General features: G+C 39.3%; 1 protein-coding gene across 1 annotated transcript in view; it reads right to left on the bottom strand.

The window, feature by feature from the left end:
- The window catches only part of F13A1 (coagulation factor XIII A chain), a 152,143-nt gene that overhangs the window by 95,493 nt on the left and 30,675 nt on the right, over nucleotides 1-25,975 (bottom strand). Inside the window, exons 3-6 of the mRNA XM_075828449.1 lie at nucleotides 19,828-20,079; nucleotides 16,912-17,030; nucleotides 15,564-15,671; nucleotides 5,633-5,807 (exon numbers count right to left, since the gene is read on the bottom strand). Of these exons, the coding sequence (XP_075684564.1) occupies nucleotides 5,633-5,807; nucleotides 15,564-15,671; nucleotides 16,912-17,030; nucleotides 19,828-20,079 (654 nt within the window). The remainder of the gene's footprint in view (nucleotides 1-5,632; nucleotides 5,808-15,563; nucleotides 15,672-16,911; nucleotides 17,031-19,827; nucleotides 20,080-25,975) is intronic.

The following is a 25,975-nucleotide window of genomic DNA, read 5'->3' as shown; positions in this document are numbered from 1 at the left end:
TTGGGTAGCTGTGCATCACTATATACAAGGGGGGCTGTGTGCCACTATATATAAGGGGGGCTGCGTAGCACTATCTACATAGGGCGAGATATATGGCACAATATACAAGGGGGAGGGCTGTGTGGTGCTATCTACTGGGGATGCTGTGGCACTATATATAAGGGGTCACAAAGGGTGTATTATTACTGCGGGGGCACAAAGGGGGCACGGTTACTGGTGGGGCACTTTTATTGTGTCGAACACTGAGGGATCTTTATTACCATCTGGGGCACTGTAGATTATGATTAGAGAATGGGGTATAGGTGGGGAGGATGCTGGAAAAGCGAGTAACAAACATGTCTGTGTGTCAAATTCTTCAGAGACGAGTTGTGGCTGGAATAAGTCCCCACAGTGGTCTGGGCCGGATGGCGAAGAAAAGAGAAAGTGAACGACTCTAATCAGAGGAAACATCACCTGTGAGTCACTAGATATAAACGTGTTGTAATCACTTATATGGTCTGCAGAGCTCCTGTGTATAACTGCCATCTACCACTATAAGGTCACTACATGGTGGTAATATTAATCGTTGTATAGTATTTTTTATTCAGTAACAGTATGGGGATATTATTCAGTCACTATGTGGTTATGGTGTGGCGGTATTATTCAGTAACAGTAAGGGGGTATTATTCAGTCACTATATAGTTATGGTATGGCGGTATTATTCAGTAACAGTATGGGGGTATTATTCAGTTACTATGTGGTTATGGTGTGGCAATATTATTCAGTAACAGTATGGGGGTATCATTCAGTCACTATGTGCTTATTATGTGGCGTTATTAATTAGTAACATTTTGAGTTTATAATTTAGTCACTATGTGGTTATGTTGGGAGGTATTAGTCAGTAACAGTATGGGGATATTATTCAGTCACTATGTGGTTATGGTGTGCCAGTATTATTCAGTAACTGTATGGGGGTATTATTCAGTCACTATGTGGTTATGGTGTGCCAGTATTATTCAGTAACAGTATGGGGGTATGAGTCAGTCACTATGTGTTTATGGTATGGGGGTATCATTCAGTAATAGTATGGTGGTATTATTCAATCACTATGTGGTTATGGTGTGGCAGTATTATTCAGTAACAGTATGGGGGTTTTATTCAGCCACTAGGTGATTATGGTGTGGCGGTATTATTTAGTAACAATATGGGGGTTTTATTCAATCACTATGTGGTTTTGGTGTGGTGGTATTAGTCAGTAACAATATGGGGGTATTACTCAGTCACTATATGGTTATGGTGTGGTAGTATTATTCAATAACAGCATGGGGGTATGAGTCAGTCACTATGTGGTTATGGTGTTGGGGTATTATTCAGTAATAGTATGGTGGTATTATTCAGTCACTATGTAGTTATGGTGTGGCGGTTTTATTCAGTAACAATATGGGGGTATTATACAGTCACTATGTGGTTATGTATGGCAGTATTATTCAGTAACAGTATGGGGGTATTATTCAGCCACTAGGTGGTTATGGTGTGGCGGTATTATTTAGTAACAATATGGGGGTATTATTCAGTCACTATGTGGTTATGGTGTGGCAGTATTATTCAGTAACAATATGGGGATATTATTCAGTCATTATGTGGTTATGGTGTGCCAGTATTATTCAGTAACAGTATGGGGGTATGAGTCAGTCACTATGTGTTTATGGTATGGGGGTATCATTCAGTAATAGTATGGTGGTATTATTCAGTCACTATGTGGTTATGGTGTGGCAGTATTATTCAGTAACAGTATGGGGGTTTTATTCAGCCACTAGGTGGTTATGGTGTGGCGGTATTATTTAGTAACAATATGGGGGTTTTATTCAATCACTATGTGGTTTTGGTGTGGTGGTATTAGTCAGTAACAATATGGGGGTATTACTCAGTCACTATATGGTTATGGTGTGGTAGTATTATTCAGTAACAGCATGGGGGTATGAGTCAGTCACTATGTGGTTATGGTGTTGGGGTATTATTCAGTAATAGTATGGTGGTATTATTCAGTCACTATGTAGTTATGGTGTGACGGTTTTATTCAGTAACAATATGGGGGTATTATACAGTCACTATGTGGTTATGTATGGCAGTATTATTCAGTAACAGTATGGGGGTATTATTCAGCCACTAGGTGGTTATGGTGTGGCGGTATTATTTAGTAACAATATGGGGGTATTATTCAGTCACTATGTGGTTTTTGGTGTGGCAGTATTATTCAGTAACAATATGGGGATATTATTCAGTCATTATGTGGTTATGGTGTGGCGGTATTATTCAGTAACAGTATGGGGGTATTATTTAGTCACTATGTGGTTATGGTGTTCCAGTATTATTCAGTAACAATATGGGTGTATGAGTCAGTCACTATGTGGTTATGGCGTGGGGGTATTATTCAGTAATGGAATGGGGGTATTATTCAGTCACTATGTAGTTATGGTGTGGCGGTTTTATTCAGTAACAATATGGGGGTATGAGTCAGTCACTATGTGGTTATGGTGTGGCGGTATTTTTCAATAACAGTATGGGGGTATTATTCAGCCACTAGGTGGTTATGGTGTGGCGGAATTATTTAGTAACAATATGGGGGTATTATTCAATCACTATGTGGTTATGGTGTGGCGGTATTAGTCAGTAATAGTATGGGGTATTATTCAGTCACTATGTGGTTATGGTGTGGTGGTAATATTAAGTTACAGTATGGGGGTATTATTCAGTCACTATGTGGTTATGGTGTGGAGGTATTATTCAGTAACAGTATGGCGGTATTATTCAGTCACTATGTGTTTATGTTGTGGTGGTATTATTCAGTAACAGTATGGGGTATTATTCAGTCACTATGTGATTATAATGGAGAGGCATTAATCAGTAACAGTATCGGGGTATTATTCAGTGACTATGCGGTTATGTTGTGGCAGTATTATTCAGTAACAGTATAGGGGTATTATTCAGTCACTATGTGATTATGATGCGGGGGTATTATTCAGTAACAAAATTTGTATTATTCCTGTTTGTTATTTGTGTTTTAAACTAGTAATAAAATGTGCTATATAAATTTGTATAGGTTTATATGTGCGCGGGCGTGGTTAGGTTATGGGGTCCCAGGCACATTATTTGCACAGGAGCCCTCTGCAGTCTGTGTCCGCTTCTGTCTCTATTGTATGGCTTGCTATAACATAAAGCAACCAGATTTAACCCGTTAGTGACCGCCAATACGCCTTTTAACGGCGGCCACTAACGGGCTTTATTCTGATGCATATGCCTTTTTACGGCACTGCATCAGGATAAAGTAAACAGAGCAGGGAGCGTCAAATCTCCCTGCTCTCAGCTGCCAGAGGTAGCTGAGAGCTGGGGGCATCCCTGCTCTGCCGTGTGAAATTGATATTAGTATCGATCTCACCCATTTAACCCCTCCAATGTGGTGCACAATAGCGTGCACTACATCTGAGTGGTTTTGGAGAGAGGGAGGGAGCTCCCTTTCATCCCACTGACACCCGGCGATACGATCGCCGAGTGTCTGTGTCTCCAATGGCAGCCGGGGGCCTACTAAAGGCCCCCAGGTCTGCCTGGAGCGAATGCCTGCTAGATCATGCCGGAGGCATGACCTAGCAGATGCCTGTCCATTTTAAATGAACAGGCAGTAAGTAATACACTTCAATACAAAAGTATTGCAGTGTATTATAATAGCGATCGGAGAATCGCATATTAAAGTCCCCTAGTGGGACTAGTAAAAAAGTTTAATAAAGTTAATTAAAAAAAAAAATTTGAAAAAAAATTAAAAACCCAGCTTTTCCCCTTACAAAATGCTTTACTATTAAAAAAACAAAATAAAGTAAAAAAGTTACACATATTTGGTATCGCCGCGTCCGTAACGACCCCGACTATAAATCTATTACATTATTTAACCCGCACGGTGAACGCCGTAAAAAATTTAATAAAAAACGATGGAAAAATTGCTGTTTTCTGTGAATCCTGACTTAAAAAAAATGTGATAAAAAGTGATCAAAAAGTTGCATCTACTCCAAAATGGTACGAATAAAAACTACAAGTCTTCCCGCAAAAAAAGCCCTCATACAATCGCATCGGGAAGAAATAAAAACGTTACGGCTCTTCAAATATGTAGACACAAAAACAAATAATTTGGAAAAAAAAGTGTTTTTACTGTGTAAAAGTAGTAAAACATACAAAAACTATACAAATTTGGTATCGTTGCAATCGTTACAACCCGCTGAATAAAGTTATTGTGTTATTTATATCACACGGTAAACGGCGTAGATTTAAGACGCGAAAAAGAGTGGCGAAATTTCAGGTTTTTTCTATTCCCCCCCAAAAAAAAGTTAATAAAAGTTAATCAATAAATAATTTTAATAATATTGCACTGAATTACAAACATATCCCACACCCCTGCCTAACAATACCTAGTTGAAACAAATCAACTATGACACTGAATCCGCTAGTTGTGCTCAAGCGAAGATGATGCTAAACTTTGACAGACTCTAGACTGGACAAAGCAGGACTGGAGACTTAAAGGCTATGTACACCTTTGAAAACAAAATTCACAAACAATGTCTATCAGTGTGATTAGTGCAACTTTCAGAAAACTTTTTATTAAAAATAACTTTTGCTTTTTGTGATACAGCTGCTTTGTATTCTGTGTGTCTGACAAATAGGTTCAAGTTGCTATCGATAAGGGTATGTGCACACACACTAATTACGTCCGTAATTGACGGACGTATTTCGGCCGCAAGTCCCGGACCGAACACAGTGCAGGGAGCCGGGCTCCTATCATCATAGTTATATACGATGCTAGGAGTCCCTGCCTCTCTGCAGGACAACTGTCCCGTACTGTAATCATGTTTTCAGTACGGGACAGTAGTTCCACGGAGAGGCAGGGACTCCTAGCATCGTACATAAGTATGATGCTAGGAGCCCGGCTCCCTGCAGTGTGTTCGGTCCGGGACTTGCGGCCGAAATACGTCCGTCAATTACGGACGTAATTAGTGTGTGTGCACATACCCTAACATCTAAGTTTATAACTTAGATGTGATTGATTATAGGTAGATTCTGCGTATCAAAAACATTCAGAACCTACTTCACGAAGCCGTCAGTCCTGGGGGCCTGACCATTTCATGTTTTAGCGCACGAGAAGGCTGCTCTGTATACAGAATACAAAGATGTATCTCAAAAAGTAAAAATTATTTTTAATAAAAAGTATTTTGAAAATTGCAGCAAACACACTGATAGACATTTTTATTAAAAATACAAACAAACGATTTTAAAGGCGTACCGTATATAGCCTTTAGCCAGGAAAGGACACATACAATAGATTTACTACAACAGCCAAGCATCTTTTTTATCATTTCTGCTTGCACAAGGTAGGTTTGAGCAAGAGTTATATCTCAAAAGTTGTTTAGCCACCAGTAATTCTTCTAAAAACTGTATTTTCTTTCATATTGGTTCTAATCACATCTTTTCGCAAATTGAATAAATGAGAAACAACTAAAAAGTCATCTTACCACAATTATCAGTTGTTAGTAATCAATCTCCGCAGACCTGACACTGGGATTCTACATGAACATATCTTTATTATATTTAAGTATTTTTATTTTATACTTACATGTGGTAAATACACCTGCAAAGACCCAGCACTGCCCATATTTTACCGGCAACTTAGAGCTATAGTATTCCAGCAAGATCTCTACACTTCCAGTCCAAGCAGATGGTGATACACCATAAGTATAAGTATTATTCCAGTTCCCTTCAATCACACCATCATCATCTCTGCCATTTATCTATAAAATACAGAGAGAAAAGACAAGGGAGTATTTTTATTCACAATTCATAAAACATTCTAAAGTGACTCAAGCTAACAAGTATGCAATGAAAGTGACATGAAGAAATGACATAATAATGACACTTTGTCTTTAACTCATTTGGGATAGGGCCTACCTTTGACTGTACTCTGCTGTTTTCATCAGTTCTATAGACTTTAAGTAAAGCGGCAGCGTGCAAGCCTGACCTCCGGTCCATTCAAAATCCTCCTCACTGCGGTTGAGCAGTGAGGAAGAACGGGGGGTTTAGGACCCCCATTCTTGCAATCAGTGGGGCCCCCAGCGATCAGATACTTACATTTATGTGGACAGGTGACAATTGTCAATTCTGGTGCAACCCCTTTAAGGACCCATTTTTCTTTTTCTTTTTTCATCTTTGCATTCCCAAAGCCATACTTTTAAAATGTTTCCATTGAAATGGCCATATTACTGCTCATGTTTTGCGGGATGAGTTGTATTTTTTAATTACATCATTTTTGGGTACATATAATGTATTGAACAACTTTTAATACTTATATAATACAACTTTTAAATCAACTTTTAATACTAATGAAAAAGAAAAAGAGACATTTTCACCATTTATTTTTTTTGCTTCAATGGCGTGGTAGAAATTACATAACTTAAAACGTTGTTCTGCGAGTCGTTCCGATTACAATCATACAAAATGTTTCGTTAAGTTTTATTAATTTTGCAAAATTATTATTATTTTGTGACAGACAGAGAGCTGACTACTGTCGACAGAACTGTATGATGGTTTCTTTTTTTTTTGTGGGACAAGTTGTAGTTTCAATTGGTGTTGAATTTTAGGGTACAACTTTTTCATTACTTGTTACTGCATTTTTTGGGAGGTTAGATGAGCAAAGAACAGCAATTCTGGCATTGTTTCTGCCATTAAATTTAAAAAAAAAAAAAGTACACAGAATTGGTATAGCTACATCTGTAACGACCCGTACTATAAAACTAATATGTTATAACGCCATAATTATAACAATTCCTTTTTGTTAGAAGGGACCTCTGAAAATAAGATGATCACAAGTTATTCCGCTACTTAGACCCCTAGCAGTCACTTGCCCCTTGCTGCTTCTTTTGCTGTTGATTTACTTATATAACATCTTTCCTTTGTATATATATCTTTCTCAATTTTCTTGAAATAATTTAGAAATTGTCTGCATTATCAGAGGTGTAGCTAGGTTCTCCAGCACCCGGGGCAAAGATTCAGTTTGGCACCCCCACACCCCCTGAACCTCTTTCCTGACATCTCCTCCCCCCTCGCTATGTTTGCTTTCTCTACCAATCAATAAGGTGTCATTTTTTTTCCACATTTTTTTTTATGTAACTCGAGCATAAAACCATTTGTACATCTTACAAGTAACATAGTTCTATAAGGTAGTGAAACATAACAATACATTTAAAAGAAAATAAATTAACGAGGTCAGTGCCTTACTAAAACAGATTGTATAACCGCAGCTAATGAGACTATATGGTGACATAATGAGCAACCTCCTCTTGTAGATAGTGCCACACAGCCCCTTGTAGATAGTGCCACACAGCCCCCTTGTAGATACTGCCGCACAGCCCCCTTGAAAATAGTGCCACACGGCCCCCCTGTAAATAGTGCCACACACCTCCCTTGTAGATACTGCCACACAGCCCCCCTGTAAATAGTGCCACACAACTCCCTTGTAGATACTGCCACACAGCCCCACTAGTAGATAATGCCACACAGCCCTCCTGTACATAGTGCCCCACAGCCCCCCTGTAGTGTAACACCTCCGCCTTGTAGATAGTGCCACACAGCCCCATCTTGTAGATAGTGCCACACAGCCCCCCTGAAGATAGCGCCACACACACACACACACACACACACACACACACACACACACACACACACACCCCTTGTAGATAGTGCCACACCCCCTCTTGTAGATAGTGCCTCACAGTCCCCCCTGTAGATAGTGCCCCACAACCCCCCTTGTAGATACTGCCACACAGCCCCCCCCTGTAGATATTGTCCCTCTAGAAGAAAGTGCCACACAACCATTGGGGCTCCCTCTACGAGTGAAATCCCCAGCCAGAGGTTTGCAGACGCTCTGACTGGGGATTCCTCTCCCGCAGGAGCCCTTGACGTCACTGTCCATATATGGTCAGGGACGACAGGGGCTCCCTCTAGGAGCGGAATCCGACTGTTGCTGACACTCTGGCTGGGGAATCCTCTCCTGGAGAAGCCCCTGGCGTCACTGTCCATATATGGACAGGGATGTCAGGTGTTCCCTCTGGGAGCAGAATCCCCGGCCACAGTGCTGAGATTCTGGCAAGGGACTCCGCTCCCAGACGGAGCCCCTGATGTCCCTGTCCATATGTGGACTAGAGCATCGGCGCGCCCCCCGCCTTCCCTCTTAGTTGCGCCCGGCCTGCCCCCCCCCCCTAGCTACGCTCCTGCCTTTATAGTAACTTTACTTTTGGGCTCATTACTATAATATTAGTTCTTTCAATAAATTTGATTATTGTACAGTATGTGATATAAAGTCTTAAAGTGTTTATACTTTCTTAGATGTTTAGCTTTATGTACAATCACATTTGAATATTACCCTTAGGGGGGATTCACACGAACGTGTATTGGGTCCGTGCGGGCCGCGTGGTTTTCACGCGCCACGCACAGACCAATACAAGTCTATGGGGCAGTGCAGACAGTCCGTGCTTTTTGCGCAGCGTTTGTCAGCTGCGCAAAAAGCGCGACATGCTCAATATCTCCGCGTATTTCGCGCATCACGCACCCATTGAAGTCAATGCGTGCGTGAAAACCACGCAGGTCGCACGGAAGCACTTCCGTGCGAACCGACTGAAACAGCGCACAGCTGTCAAAAGGATGAATGTAAACAGAAAAGCACCACGTGCTTTTCTGTTTCCAAACATCCAAACGGAGTGTCTTTGAGATGAGCGAACCCGGACAACCGAACCGAACTTCACCGGGTTCGGCCGATCTCGTTTTGGCCGAACCCGGGAAAAAAATTTCCGGTACGCGACGTCAGGAGATAGTCACTGTCCAGGGTGCTGAAAGAGTTCAACTGTTTCAGCACCATGGACAGTGACTTCCAATCCCAATATACATGAACCTGTAAAAAAAAAACGAAGTTCTGACTTACCGATAACTCCCGGCTTCTTCCTCCAGTCTGACCTCCCGGGATGACAATTAAGTCCAAGTGACAGCTCCAGCCAATCACAGGCCAAGCACAGGCTGCAGCGGTCACATGGACTGCCGCGTCATCCAGGGAGGTGGGGCCCGATGTCAAGAGAGGCGCGTCACCAAGGACGCGTCACCAAGGCAACGGCCGGGAGGGAAGTTCTCGGTAAGTACAAACTTTTTCTTTTTTTTTTAACAGGTTTCTCGATATTGTGTCTTCGGCATTCACTGTCGAGGGTGCTGAAAGAGTTACTGCCGATCAGTTAGCTCTTTCAGCACCTTGGACAGTGACGGGCGTCGATTAGCCTCATCTCTATGATGGCGGCTGCGCGAAAATCACGCAGCCGCGCATCATACACGGATGACACACGCAGCTGTCAAGTGGTTTTTGCGCGCGCAAAATGCTGCGTTGTTTGCGCGCGCAAAAACGCAACGTTCGTCTGAATCTGCCATTAATGTGTTAGCTTTGTTCCTGTTATCATGTTTTACTGTCATGCTTTTATGTTCTGGTAAATTCTCTCTGTTTAAGAAAAGCCAATACAAATGACTGGGAACATTTGCACCTTCATATCATTTTCTTGACTCATTTCTTGACTCATTGTCCACTGTACTGTCACTATTTAATTCACAGTTCCCATTTACACTCTGTTATCTGCTTAGGAGAGATTAATATTGAGAGTTCAGTATAAGAAAATAATTGAAACTGTACAAATGATATGTTTTTGTATATATATATATATATAGATAGATAGATAGATAGATAGATAGATAGATAGATAGATAGATAGATAGATAGATAGATAGATAGATAGATAGATAGATAGATAGATAGATATAGATAGATATATATATATAGATATACATATGTATATATATATATATATATATATGTAATATTAAAACGTAAGGTCATCCAAGCTCACATATATCTCTATAAATTTCTCTCTGAAAGTCAGTATTTCTAATTAGTTTAATAATTTTACATTCCCTGCGACTGTTACATTCTACCATTTTGCATGCGTTTGAAACAATGTTAAGATGCTACCCTCAATTAGGTCTCAAGTCAAGTTGTATGGCTTCCCTAGAGCTTCGCTGTATCTTTGATGCCATGGACAATTATACTCTATTATTATTCCGTCAATGACTATAAATGACTTATTGCTGAGCATCAGCTATTGGCCTGCCACTTTCCATCACACCGGACTAAAAGCATAATAACATATTTCTTCTCATAAAGAAAGAAGCCCTGATTCTTTTTCAACAATAGAGAGATAGTGTAAAAGCAAATTAAATAAAGTGTTATCCTACTTTGTTGCCTAGAAGTTTGGAAGGATATCGAAGAACATTGTATCTCACATAATGGAATGTACAGTTTATGTTGTTCATACCTAGTATGAAATTAGTATTGAGGACTGTCTAATTTTGTTTTGTCTGGGTATTTCCTTTTTGGTCCAGTGTTATATTTAAACCAGCCCAAATCATTGGAGGGTGAGACCCGCAGAAAAAGCAGGGCAAAACACGTGTCGGGGTGTGTTACCCCTTGGTCTGTGTGTTTCTCTTCTCCTGTATCTAGGTGTTTGATTGACTTATTGTATTGCATTTTGCACTTTATACTTAATTCCAGTCCTAGTATATTTATGTGGCTTACATTGACTGTAACATTTGCACTTTACATTTTTTTTTTATGTACTGAATCTGATTGACTATAGACCTAGGGGTTAATCCTGCATCGTGGGTATGTTTACATTTTTATGTATTTTTATGTAACAATAAAGTTTTCATTGAATTTCTATTTATTTTGTGAGTGTTGCTGTCATTTAGTAGGAGGAGTTTAATAGGGGGATGGTGTAAAAGCAAATTCAAAGAGTTATCCTACTTTGCCTAGAAGTTTGGAAGGATATTGAAGAACATTGTATCTCAGATAATTGAATGTGTATGTTGTTCATATCTAGTATGAAATGAGTATGAAGGACTGTCTAATTTAGCTGGAGGTCTTATAAGCTTGGACAATACATAAGAGAATAACAAACATTTTATATACACTACCGTTCAAAAGTTTAGGGTCACTTAGAAATTTCCTTGTTTTTGAAAGAAAAGCACAGTTTTTTTCAATGAAGATAACATTATATTAATCTGAAATACACTCTATACATTGTTAATGTGCTAAATGACTATTCTAGCTGCAAACGTCTGGTTTTTAATGCAATATCTACATAGGTGTATAGAGGCCCATTTCCATCAACCATAACTCCAGTGTTCTAATGGTACATTGTGTTTGCTAACTGTGTTAGAAGGCTAATGGATGATTAGAAAACACTTGAAAACCCTTGTGCAATTATGTTAGCACCGCTGTAAACAGTTTTGCTGTTTAGAGGAGCTATAAAACGGACCTTCCTTTGAGCTAGTTGAGAATCTGGAGCATTACATTTGTGGGTTCGATTAAACTCTCAAAATGGCTAGAAAAAGAGAGCTTTCATGTGAAACTTGACAGTCTATTCTTGTTCTTAGAAATGAAGGCTATTCCATGCGAGAAATTGCCAAGAAACTGAAGATTTCCTACAACGGTGTGTACTACTCCCTTCAGAGGACAGCACACACAGGCTCTAACCAGAGTAGAAAGAAAAGTGGGAGGCCCCGCTGCACATCTGAGCAACAAGACAAGTACATTAGAGTCTCTAGTTTGAGAAATAGACGCCTCACAGGTCCTCAACTGGCAGCTTCATTAAGTAGTACCCGCAAAATGCCAGTGTCAACGTCTACAGTGAAGAGGCGACTCCGGGATGCTGGCCTTCAGGGCAGAGTGGCAAAGAAAAAGCCATATCTGAGACTGGCTAATAAAAGGAATAGATTAATATGGGCAAAAGCACACGGACATTGGACAGAGGAAGATTGGAAAAAAGTGTTATGGACAGACGAATTGAAGTTTGAGGTGTTTGGATCACACAGAAGAACATTTGTGAGACGCAGAACAACTGAAAAGATGCTGGAAGAGTGCCTGACGCCATCTGTCAAGCATGGTGGAGGTAATGTGATGGTCTGGGGTTGCTTTGGTGCTGGTAAAGTGTGAGATTTGTACAAGGTAAAAGGGATTTTGAATAAGGAAGACTATCACTCCATTTTGCAACGCCATGCCATACCCTGTGGACAGCGCTTGATTGGAGCCAATTTCATCCTACAACAGGACAATGACCCAAAGCACACCTCCAAATTATGCAAGAACTATTTAGGGAAGAAGCAGGCAGCTGTTATTCTATCTGTAATGGAGTGGCCAGCGCAGTCACCAGATCTAAACCCCATAGAGCTGTTGTGGGAGCAGCTTGACCATATGGTACGCAAGAAGTGCCCATCAAGCCAATCCAACTTGTGGGAGGGCCTTTTGGAAGCAAGGGGTGAAATTTCTCCCGATTACCTCAGCAAATTAACAGCTAGAATTCCAAAGGTCTGCAATGCCGTAATTGCTGCAAATGGAGCATTCTTTGACAAAAGCAAAGTTTGAAGGAGAAAATTATTATTTCAAATAAAAATCATTATTTCTAACCTTGTCAATGTCTTGACTATATTTTCTAGTCATTTTGCAACTCATTTGATAAATATAAGTGTGAGTTTTCATGGAAAACACAAAATTGTCTGGGTGACCCCAAACTTTTGAACGGTAGTGTATATATATATATATATATATATATATATATTTTTTTTTTTATTTTTTTTACATGTATACATACATAATAAGGATATATTACTCATACATATATATATATATACAATGGAAAAGCAGCAGCACTCACAATGCAATTCCAAGGTGGTCTTAGGTGCAAGCAGGTAATCCCGATCCAGGGGATATAGATAAATATTGAAGAAAATCCAACAGCACTCCGTGTTAGTGAAAAAAATTGTGGTTTATTAAGCCAGCACAAGCGGCAACGTTTCCGTCCATGCTTGATAAAGGTCCTATAGCAGGACGGAAACGTTGCAGCTTGTGCTGGCTTAATAAACCACCATTTTTTTCACTAACACGGAGTGCTGTGGGATTTTCTTCAATATATATATATATATATATATATATATATATATGTATATATATATATATATACATTCTGCTTTATTGTTCCATGGTAACCACCTCCCACAGCCATATCCTAGACTTCTCCTGTGCTGATTCTCTTCTTTCGATTGCTCTCCTCTCTTCAATAAAACTACTCACCAGTGTACAAACCCTAAAGAAGCTTTCTAAAGGGAGTCTAACACATTACTAAGGTAAAAAAAAACAAAAAACCTATACCATTAGTTCCCCTCTATCTGTCGAACAGCTGTTTCTACTTCCTCTTTGCTCAAAATACCTCCACCTATAGCACTTCTGATCGCAGAGAACCCCACTGGTTGGCTGGTCCACTCAATAGAGTCTGCACTTATATATACATATTACTTGTTTCTTGTTTGCTGATATGGCTGGTTCAGTAGTGCAACAATTGCCCTTGTTCCTATTGTATCATCCCCATTCCTTGTAGAGTGTAAGCTTGCAGGCTTCTTTCCTTATGTTTATATTATAACATTGTACCTAAATGTTACTGTATGGCACTTTATCCTGTAGAAAATATTACCGCTAAAGTGGGAGTTGTTGGTGGGCTCTGGTCATGTGTGAGGACACTTGAACGTTGCGCCGCACAAGCTCAATTTATAGGTGATGGGCCTCAGGCAGAGTGTATAGAAGACAGTGTCATAGTGCATAACAGACAGAGCAAGAGTGGGGAATTGTGCAGAAAGCTGTCAGGTGTGAGGATGTGATACCGTATGGGACTAGCCTTATAGCTGAGAGTGGAGGATGATCTGTGGAGAGATGTTGGGTTGTACCAGCATACATCACTGAATAGGCAAAACCTGTGAATCCCGCTGGTCGGTACACACCAGTTACCTTGATCTGATCTGGCTGCCTTGAGTGATTTTGGCCCTGACCTTTGTGTCTGCTGCAAGTGGTTATAGACCACTTCCAGCTAGCGAAAGGTCCTGTACCGAGGCAGGTGGTGGGTCTGGATCCCTGCAAGAGAGAGAGTGGCAAAAGACTGAGCCAGAGGAAGGGTGGATAGACCCTATTTACTGCAACTGTTGTGAGCTGTTGTAACATCCACGGTCGCAGACCACAGACTCCTCTCATCCTGCCGACGCCTTCCTTCCCAGAGTTGCAAGCACATGCGGCCGTCCTGGCCTGCAGTGACCACTAGGGTGCGCGCTCGAGCTCAGTCCTGACCTTAAAGGGCCAGCACACACATGTTTAGTATTGTCTAATCACCCTGGACTATAAGAAGGGCCCTGCCCCTTCACTCATTGCCTGAGCACTGTTGTGTTTACCCGTGTTAGTCTTGCAAATGGTCCCTTAGTGTTTTCCAGTTCCCAGTGTTCCTGTTCCTGCTACCTGTATCCTGTATCCCGTGCTACCTTGTTCCTGTACCTTAGAGAGTTGGACTCGTATTGTGCCACCGATCACATATGCTGTGTTACACAACGCCAAATGTATACAGTGATGTTACCATACAATAGGTAAAGGCATGTGTACAAAATTGTGCACACCCAAAATAATAAGAAAGGGATATAAAAAAGCGGGAATGAAAAGACCAAACTTTATTATACACTACATACAAAATATAAAACCATTTAAAAGACAGAGATTATAAGCAAACCTGTAAAGTAGAAACAGGAAGCAAACCACAGACAGAAATCTCAAATAGGATTCCAAATGGGACTTTTGGTTCAGAATGTGGTTACCTTCCAGGTTTACATAATACATTTATACGGCTACTGTATTGTATTCTTTTGATATTGGCTCATATTGTCCCATTTGGATTCCTTTTTGAGATTTCTGTCTGTGGTTTGCTTCCTGTTTCTACTTTACAGGTTTGCTGATTCTCCCAGTTTTTTTTAAATGGTTTTATATTTTGTATGTAGTGTATAATAAAGTTTGGTCTTTTCATTACACTTTTTTCATATTCCTTTCTTATTATTTTGTGTGTGCGCAATTTTGTACATGTGCCCTTTCCTCTCTCCCAGTATGTATATTTTTTACATGTTACCCCATATAGATCTCTTGCATACATAGTAGTGCCCATACGTCCCCATCTTTACCATACAGTAGGTTTCTATGGGCCAAAAGCATGCCAAAAAAACATACTTTCGACATATACTTTAATATCTTAACATCTGGATACTGTTTTATGTTCAAGAGTGTAGCCTGCCATGCTATTCTGTCCTGTAAAAAAGAAGATTTTCTTTTTCAGTGGAAGTCAGTGGCACACAGATCCTAATGTATGGGTTTATATGTGTATATGCTTGTACAGTATATATTTGGATATTTCTGAAGACTGAAAAAGACAGCAAGAACTTCACTTCCCTTTTATAATAAATAAACATGGAGCACTATTTCAGAATGTCACCGTTCAATTGCATTACCGAAACAACTTAAAAAAGAAATGTAGTAAATATTGAGAAGAAATTATAATAGAAATACAAAAGACTGAACCTTTGTAGTAAATAATCAATGCACATACCACCGCAGATCCAATACGGCTGATCTTTATAGGATTTCCTCTTCCAGAAAGATCAAGTTGAGCTTTGTCCATTAAAAAAAGGCAAGCATCAAGTATCTGCTCTTCAAACTATAATTACAAGAAAGGAAGTGGTTTGTAATAGTCACGAAGAGTTGTAAATTACTGTAACAAATAACAGACTCCATGATAATCATCTTCATGTTCAGTGAATTTTCAGGTTTTTTCTTCAGAAGTTACAGTTGGACCTTCAGGGTCCTTGCTGCATACTCTCCATAAACAGCTGAGATCTGTACAGATCCTTGTTGTAGAGGCATAACTAAAAGCTCTATGTCCCAATGCAAAATATATAACAGGGCCCCTAGCTACCATGTATTATTTATAATACCTTCAATGTGGAAGAATGGCACCAGGGCCTGTGTGCACCTTCTATCGCTGCACTCTCTATTGTTATGCCCCGCTTTGTTGCATGGCTCATATTAATATCAATATGTTAAAAACAGTACATTCGGACTAATGTTCATTTTAATTTTGTACATTATTGTCTAACTGTGCTCAAAAAAGGAAAATTCTGCTGTAATGACCAAAAAAACCAAACACCCACCTTAACCCATGTCAAACAAAAAAACAAGGAAAAGCATGTTTTTTGGAGAGACATGCTTTTCCCTATTTTTTTTCTACAATGGAAATAATGGAGTTCAGATTCGATAAATAATGCAAAAAATGCTTCAGCTGTGCAACCCCATCCCGGGAAAACACTAGTGTGAACATATACAGCAGAAAATAAATGCCTCGAGTTTTAATGAGTAATTTAATTTCGTATGGAAAGGTCTATATTTGGAGTTGACGTTTTCCTATGTGCTGTATGCAAATATTAGATGTTTTACCAGCTTATGCCCAATTTCCAAATATCTCCTTTATATTATCATGTCATAATATAATCACATACAGTGATTTGGACAACGTTTTAATGAGACATTTTTAACATTTTATAAGGCAAGCGGAGATGTCAGCCTGTTGTGCTTGCGAGTGATAACTGGAACTTTTCAGGATTTTATTAGGATTGTTATATTGATGGTCACGTAAAAAAAAACAAAAAAAAAACATCACTAATTTTTTTTTAAAGCAAGGTTAAAATGAAAAACTGGATTTAAATAATATGCAATTTTTGATGATCTGTTCCCTTTAACTCAAAATTCCCTAATAGGTTATTGAAAATGGGTTTTCTAAACAAACCCTTTAAATTAGTATTGATATGATCTTAAAGCTAATGCCTAATAAGCCAAAAACCCTTTCTTTAATATTATCTATAATAAATGATTGGTAAACTAAATAGTAAAACTATTCTCACCTGTCCGTACTCCCAGCTTCTTGTCTTTATGTTGTTTGCTTCTCCATGAAAAATCACACCAACATCATTCATGACATATTCTTCTATCTCTTTTTCTTCATCCAAGTAAACGGCATCCTCTATTTATAGTAGCATAAAAGTTAACAAAATGATTTAAACATTTTCCATAAATTCTGTGGTGCATGCTTATTTGAACCAGAATTTTGATTATTTGAGGTATTCTACCCTAGAAACAATGTTTCTACAGGAGAATATCTCCATACATACGGCACACGGTGGAGCCTGTACAGCAGAAACAGAGGCCATGCGGCTCAGTACTAAGGGGTCATATAGCCTTTGTTCACTGTCGCACAGGCTCAGTAAACACAGCTCTCTAATGTACATGAACCCTTATACTGCTGGATATACTGTAACTCACTCGAAAACTGATATAATAAAGAATACATTCATAATAGGAAAAATCAGTAGGAACAAAAAGGGAGAATTGGCAACATCCAGCAAACTATAGAAAACAAACTTTCTGTAAGCAATAACTTGGATATTCCATAGCACTTATGTGTACATTCTGTTTGGCAAACTCCTTTAAGTATGAATTTGCTTGAAGCTTTTGGTCTCCTATAATGAACTAGGTGTTGAAGGGGTATTCCAGGATTAAAAAAACAAAACCTGGCAGCAGCATAAATTATGCAACCTAAACGCGAACCATAGGGGAACATAGCACCCAAAGAATCATATGCAAAAAACTAGAAAATCTTTATTAAATATAATGCACAATGACATAATACAGAGTAAAAGGATGGACCATACAAGGAGAGTTAGCAGGTAAGGTGAGATGTTAAAAACCTAGTGGTCTACAGAAACAACCAACCATCAGTAGCCAAGATGCACTCCAATAACCCACTGCAATAACCGTTATAACATGCCCACACATGTAGAGTATGAAAGGATATATATAGTAGTTCGAAGGGTATAGCAAATATTATATCAACTATAAATTGATTAAAAATCGAGGGGTTTATATAGGAGTATAAGTGATGACTCTCTCACCTGTAATGAGAGCAAATTGGCGTTCGGCACACAGGTTGAGGAACACCCACATACCAGGAAGCGCCACACGCTGGAGTGATGACACGACGCAACGTGATGATCTCATATGTGAGTCACCATGGCAACACCGGCGCCAAGCGGCACTCCCGGATGTGGGCATGTGATCTCTGCACCTAGTAATTTACTGCAGCAGTCACATGCCGGTACAGCACATCATCCCTACTGCCATATAGACAAAGACTGAGGAGGGACCACAGGAGCATCGGCGCTGGCTGCTACTTCCAGAATTTCTTTAACTCCTGCACAACCCCTTTAAAGGGGGCTTAATGTATGAAAAATGGCCTTGCCCACAGTATCAGATTTCACCTTTTATTTTTCCGGTGATGTTTAGTTAAAAGGTTGCTATAGAAAACAAGGCTTCTTTTTCCATGAGAAAGATTTAATAATACATGAGAACATGTCTTTATGTTGAATACATGTGTCTGTATAAATTAAATTCCTAAAATAAGTCCATCTACTGGATAAATCCACCAACAAGGACAGGCTGTTTAAAAATGCTACTGTTGTAAAATGTTAAACTGGTAAATATGGGAATAAATGCAAAAATATTATAGTGTGAGAAACTTTTTTTGGGTAGACTCAGTATGGCTATGAAATGTCATACGTGCCATGCAATACTACCTCACCCCTGCAGTAGCCGTTGCAGGAGAAATATGCAGTTTCCTTGGGTTGTAATGGACATGAGCAGTGCAGAACAGTGAGAGTGTCTCAGACTTGTAGTCTAGGAAACGCTGCAGCCATTTTGGTACAGCACAGAGGGGACCTTAAAAAGGCGGATCCACTTCAGAGGGGCACAACTGGAGGGCACCAGGTAATATTACTCCATATATATACCCAATCATATTTAAAATGTTGTCCTGAGACTGGAGGGTCACTTTAAGTCTACTAATAAACACTAATACAGGATATATCTAAGCAATAAACAAGGTAAAAAAAAAAAGGGAACCACAAAGGTGTAGAGTTTTAGGGGGTCTACAGGGTTTATTTTTGCACATGAAATAATTTTCTTTAACTGTTCATATACTGAACGTGCAAGCAAGACATTTTCCTCAGTCAGTGGATTAAAGGATAAGCTTATATCTATCATAACAATGTTCTAATTCTAGATGAAATGATTAAAAGGCCTTATGCACACAAGTGTATTCGCACCAAGTAAGATATCTATAAGTTTAATTAAGGCCATCATAAAAAATAGTGGTATATGTAAATTTTCTTAATGCGGAGCCATTGCAACATAAAAGAAAAAATACAGCATGCTCCTTGCGATTATGTATATAGGTCAGAGTTCTCCCATAGAAACACTGATTTCAATGCTTCTAGGGGGAAATTCTGTAGCTTTCTTTATGGTTCTGTATTGCACACCATATTACCGGCCAAAATGCACACGCTGGGGAACATAAGACATAAGAAAAATGTTCCACAAGTGAAACTTTAGTAGTATAAATTAACTTAACACACAAGAAGTCTTATATGATTAAAGGGAACCTGTCACATTGACCATTCTGTCCTATCTATGTCAGCATTTTGTAGATCAGTTGAGCTATGTGTACATGCAATGTGTGTTCATACCAGAGCTGGCAGTCAATCTATTCCGCTTTTATGATCTCTAAAATGCTAATCTCTAAAATGTTGCCCACAGATAGGACAGAATAGTCAATGTGACAAGTTAGATTTAAACCACAAATAACTTATTTCATATCTTATATTCTGTTAAACTCGATTAAGCTACAATTTACACTATTATTTCTATTTTACAGTCCTACTTTAGTATTTTAGGCATAGCTTTAAATGAGATAACCTGTTGCTTACCTTTGCACCAAGGGTTGAAGAGAATATAAGTGTCTGTGTCAGACTTTCGGGGTGTCCTCAATATACCATAAGGGGTTAATACAGCAATATACAAGCGGAATTTGCCTATGATGCAATTTGGAGCAGACAATATTGATAAAGTGACAGAGTTGTAATCATTGAGAATAACTTTTGCTCCCCATTTTCCTACTTCCAGTTCTTCCACAATAGGAATTGGTATATATGTGCCTTTGCTTTGTTGTGGGTAGCGGCCTTAAAGATAAGAAAAAAATAAAATTGATAACTTAACATCTTATCTTGAAAATACATTTTCTAAAATTTAAGAGTGCATTAAACAACAATGAGAAATACATAACATGACTTTCTGTAATAAATTAGTTGTTGAGTAGAGGCTGTAGTCTGTAGATTTATTCCCAATAGATCCACTAGACATTGTATAAAACGGGTGTTTGGCGATATACAAATAGGAGCCTGTCTTTGAACGCATCTAAGGTGTTTGACAGGGTGGAGTGGGGATACCTCTGGGCAGTTCTGAGAAAATATGTGTTTGGAGAGACATATATTAAATATGTTCAATTGCTATATACAAAGCCACGAGCAAAAATAGGTGTGAACGACAGGAGTACACCCTTTTCTTAATTAACAAGAGGTACAAGACAAGGATGCCCTCCCCCCATTATTCGCTTGGGCAATCGAGCCATTGGCATCTATGATTAGAGATGACTAGGGAATCTGGGGATTTGGAGCACGAGGAAGGGAAGACAAGTTGGCATTGTATGCTGCCAATGGATAAAATTTAATATGTTATTAATAAAATATGAAAATTTGTTTTTTTTTCAGGGTTATGTATCAATTGGGAAAAAACTATATTATTAATGTTAGATGATACGGATTCCGGGTCAATTGATAACCTTAAAATGTAAAAAGAAATGATGAACATTTTAAATACTTAGGGATTAACATTTCAAGGGAGACAATGGATTTTACAACCCTTAATATTTATTCTTTAATAAAAGATATAGAGAAGAAACTAAAAAGCTGGAATGAGCTCACTATATCTAGGGGCCTATTCACAGTCGACTGTGCTTTTGATTCCGTCAAATCAACAGATCCCTGTCACAACGGTGACAAACGGAAACCATTAGCAACGTTTCCGTCACCATTGAGATCAATGGTGAGGGAAACGGTAGCTGAGGTTTCAGTTTACCTTTCCGTTGAGGGGTTAACCCGACGGAACCTCCGTAGGAACCCCTCAACTGAAGAGCAACGGTGATGTGAACACAGCCTAAAACTGATAAAATATGCCTGATTAAGTCCATTTTACTCCCAAAATTTCTATATATCTTCTCAGTTGCTATGATCTGGATTGAGGATAAAATTTTGCGTAAGATTCGAGCTTTATTTAATAATTTGATTTGGGGCAGAAAAAGAGTTAGAATGAAGCAAGAATTCCTACGTATTCCCAAGGCTGGAGGTGGCCTAGCATTACCGGATGTTAAAATGTATTTTTTGGCCGCTCAGCTTTAATATGCTCAGGAATGGGAGCACACAGATGTTTTACAAATCTTCATAAAGGAGGTTGGGTGTTATCATCAAAATATATGGGAGCTTCTTGAAGCAGATCAAAATGACGCTAGTAAAGTAGGCAAACTCCCCATAGCTATCCAGCTGAATAAAAGCTGGAAACTATTGGGAAAGATCTCTAACCGGAAGGGTGTGTTTGGATTCACTCCACTTTGGTTCAATAGTAATCTCTCTGAAGTATACACATTATCGGGGTATAACCCCTTGGGGAAAAAAGGAATCAAAACGGTAGGGGATATTTTCGTACGGTGGAAATAATAGGCTGGGAAGACTACGAAAGAAGATATGGATTGGGAAAAAAAGGAAAGATTTGAATATATACAACTAAAACATGCGTTTGATAACTCTGCTGATAAGGAATCTTTCCGAGTCTCCCCAGTTCAGGGGGTATTTAAATTTATAACAGCAATAAACCCTAAGAAAAAGATCTTAGCCAATATATATAAAGGACTGTTACAATATAAAGAAAATGAATTAAAATTTAACAGCGAAAAACAATAGGCTAAAAAGTTAGGCCATTTGAATGAACATGATTGGGCTAAAATTTATAATAATATTTGGAAAGTAGCCTTAAATCTTAATCACCAAATAACTCAATTTAATAGTGTACATAGGCTATATTACACTCCACAGCTACTTAAAAGAATTTATAAAGAGAGAGAAAATATTTGGCCAAATTGTAAAAAAAACGGTACAGACCTCTTACATTTACATTGGAATTGCCCCAAGATCGCTGATTATTGGGGTCAAACATTTGTGATCGTTTCGAAACTATTTCAGTTTAAAATTGATTTCACTCCCCGATTAGTGTTACTCGGAGATGATTCAGAAGTGAAGCTATCAAAAGGGGAAAAAAAGGGGCTGATTAAAACTCTATTCATTGCTAAACTTTTAATAGTTAGATTTTGGATATCGGAAAAAATCCCTACAAATAAGGAATGGTTATTACAATTAGAATCCACTATAGTCATTGAGAAGATACATTATAGTTGTACACAAGCAAAAAAATATCCAACGCTTTGGGGCGTTAGCTAGGTATCTTCGCAATCTAAGTATCTATATAGTAAGTCTGTTTTATTGTATCTATTTATTTTTATTGTTTCCCTGACCGGAATAGGGTGGTGGGGTGGGGGAAGGGTATATGATAACTATGAGAATTTTTTTATTATGTGTATATCTGCAATATTGTAATATTTATTCTTGAACAACAAAATGAAATCGAAAAAAAAAAAAGAGGCTGTAGTCGCAACCAAACGCTAGTTCCTGATGGGATATATAAGCCTCTCTGCCTCATAAGAGAGTAGTGAGCGTAATAATGTAGTGTATTCTAGACAGGGCCAGAGGTGTAAATCAAAGCTCCAATGCAGAATCTGTAACAGGGCACCTCCAACTATCATGCTTAACTTATAGTACCAGTCTCCTTAAATGGGGAAGCGGGTCTTTTGGGCCAACCTAAGGCTTCAGGTGCCGCCGCAAACTCTGCATTCCCTGTAGTTACGTCCCTGGACAGTTCTATCATATTATACTAATGATTACTCATTTATTAGCATTTTGTGCCATATTGTGTTACATTTGGTGGTTCACTCTTCAAAGAGAAGCCCTAGCATTTTGCACTGCTACTAGATCTTGGATGAAATTTCATATTGGTCATATTCCTGGATTGATGTCTACTTTGGACCTATTTGGACCTATTTATTTTTAACATATTGACAGATTGAAAACAGATACAAATGGTTTAACAAGACAGGGGAATGTATGAAGAAGCCTCAACATCTTAGAGATATTATGTGATGGTTGTAGAAGTGATCTTATGAACAATGTGCCAGTGACATGATTCCATAAATTCCATTGGTGGCACATCAACATGCTTCCTTTTTATTATATTAGGAAATCTGTATGTGCCTGTTACGATTCTCACTGGAGAAATGGATCTAAGCTGCAATTGGTTTTGCGCTGGCTAGACTGAAATGTGGAGTCTAAGGAATCTCTCTGTTCTTTACCCTAAACCACCAAGAAGGTGTGGTCTTTCCTGATCAGATTTCCAGAATAGTCCTTAAAGGAACAGTGTCATCACAAATTATTTTTTTATATGTTAAAGATGTTAGTGCTTTATTAAAAACGTTTATATTCATTTGTGTGTTTGTGTTTTACTTTTTCTTATTTTTACACTTTTTCTTCCCTATGGGGGCTGCCATTTTTTGTTCCATTTCTGTGTGTGTCGATTAACGACACATACAGACATGGAATACGGCAGCCACAGTCCCATAGGGACTGCGAACGGCTCCCGTCCCATTGACTGCAGTGTACGGCGTCTGTGTGGGAACTGCGCATGAGCCGCTCCCACACAGTCCTATTCGAAATTGGCGCCGTCCGGCACCATTTTCCTGTGGACCGGAAGTCGCGGCCGGACAGTAATATTACTACTTCCGGTCGCGGCTTCCGGATTTGTGCACTTGCACCAGCGGCAGCAAACGGAGCGGACGGGCCGGAGGGAGCCGCGGCGGCAGGAGCAGGTAAGAGATTTCAATGTATGTTCGTGTTTGTGTGTGTTTACTACTGTATGTAAACCTACTACACTGTGGGTTAGCTCAAAAAATGGCGACACACAGTGTAGGAGGTTACATCGTTCAAACCCCTCATTTATCCCGGCACTAGCCAGGATAAAGGAGGGGGGGATGCTGAGAGCTCACTAGAGCGAGGGCTTTTAATCCAACGTTGCAATGCTGCAATTTTGGGAACAGCTCCATCTAGTGACCAAAAATGGGTAGTATTATAAATTAGAAATAATTTATAATATTTCCTGGACTCGTGCAAAAAAATAAAAAAAATTTGAACAATGTTTAATCACCCACACACTAAATGTTTAATTTTTAAAAAAAAAACATGTTTTTCTGGCAACACATTCCCTTTAATTGGTGGAAGGTGCACTGGATTGAAGAACTTGAAGCGAAGTCAGGAAATAGAAAACTGTAGGCTAAGACAGAACCATAGTCAGAAGTCAGGCCAGGAGTCAATACCAGGAGAAGAACCACAAGGAACCAGGCAACAAATCCAAAGGTCGAGACAGGAGTATAATCCAGGAACAAGGCTGAGGTCAAGGACAGGATTAGGAGTCAGGAACAAAGTCATTACCATTAATAGGCACAATAGCCAGGCACGGATCTTCCTTGATCTTCAGACAAAGAGACATGGCTGAGGTCTCCTTTAAATAGGCTGCCTGGATGATGTCAGAGAAAAACGTTGGTTGCCGTGGCAAGCCGATGCTCCCACATCCGAGAGCGGGAGAGCCGCAGCCAGACAGCTGAGTCGCTGCTGGAAAAAGAGAGAGACAGCGACGTATGGCAAGACGCAACACAATGAGAATGCTTGCCAGAGCCACGGCCGCTGGCAGGGACCCAGCGCAAAAGCAAGAAGAGGTGATAAAAGCGCCGTAATGAGCAACGTTGGCAGTACCAGCTATCTCTCCCCTACTGACTAATTCACAACAATTATTGGAATAGACCTCCAAACTGGGGCATTTATGGCCTCATTGTTCTTTCTAAAATCCTTTCCTTGTTTACTGACTACATTTTACTCTCGTATAATTATTATATTGAAAAAAGGTCACATTTTCTTTTTTCTGTACTAATAACAAATTGCTTGCATTTCACAATCAATTATAATAATTATCCATTGAGTTCAAACATTAAATGTGCTCCTTGACCATATTCAAAAACACAAATGCCTGTAGTTATACCAAAAATCTTCACAAATTAAAATAGATCAACATACACTATGCCTACAACTAAGGCTATGTTCACATCTGGAACACTCTGTAGTTCTGTAGTTACAATCTCCATTAATGACTGTGGAGTGCGCATGCTCTTGACGGGCTACCTTTTGCGTGTGGCCGGAAGCTGTCAGACTTTGGGCAGAAGTACACACGGGAGAGTTAGTTCCCTTGTTTGTATTCTCGTTTGTGACGCAGATGGCACACGTGGGCTGGCTTGGTGAATCGCTATGCACCATTGGTTGCAGCCATAATGCATCAGCATTTAAAACCCTGTTTCCACTTCACTCATCATCTCCTGACCAAGGGTGCGAAACGCGCTTTGAGGTGTTTTCCTTGGAGTTCATAAGCAGCCATCATGCCAGCTACAGGTAATTGAAGTGATTTATACTTTAAATGTGATTTTGTATTGTCAATTACAGACTTACCACACTGTAGGTTGTGCGCTTTTCACTTGGATATCTAGGACTGCGTTTACCATACGCTTTTCCTGCATTATTGTGAGTTTGGTACTTATTGACTTATAAGGCATTGGTGGTGTTTAGCTTTTGGTCTCAGGGGGATCATTTTAAAATATGTTTTAAATGTATTTTTGTATTTATATTTGTTGTTTCTGGGGGGGTCCAGAATTGTGGCATAATAAAGGATATTTATGGACATTATGCATGTGTGATGATTGATGGTTATTTGTAAATCGAGACATTTTTGGTTTATTTATGTTCACATCTGTGATGAAGGCTCCACAAGGGGCCTCTGTCACAGATCCGGTCCAAAATGCCGGAAAAAAATAGCGCA

The sequence above is a fragment of the Rhinoderma darwinii genome, chromosome 5, assembly GCF_050947455.1.
Source record: "Rhinoderma darwinii isolate aRhiDar2 chromosome 5, aRhiDar2.hap1, whole genome shotgun sequence".
Classification (NCBI taxonomy): Eukaryota; Metazoa; Chordata; class Amphibia; order Anura; family Rhinodermatidae; genus Rhinoderma; species Rhinoderma darwinii.
Note: the sequence above shows the minus strand (reverse complement) of the source record. Positions and strands in the feature narration are given on the sequence as shown.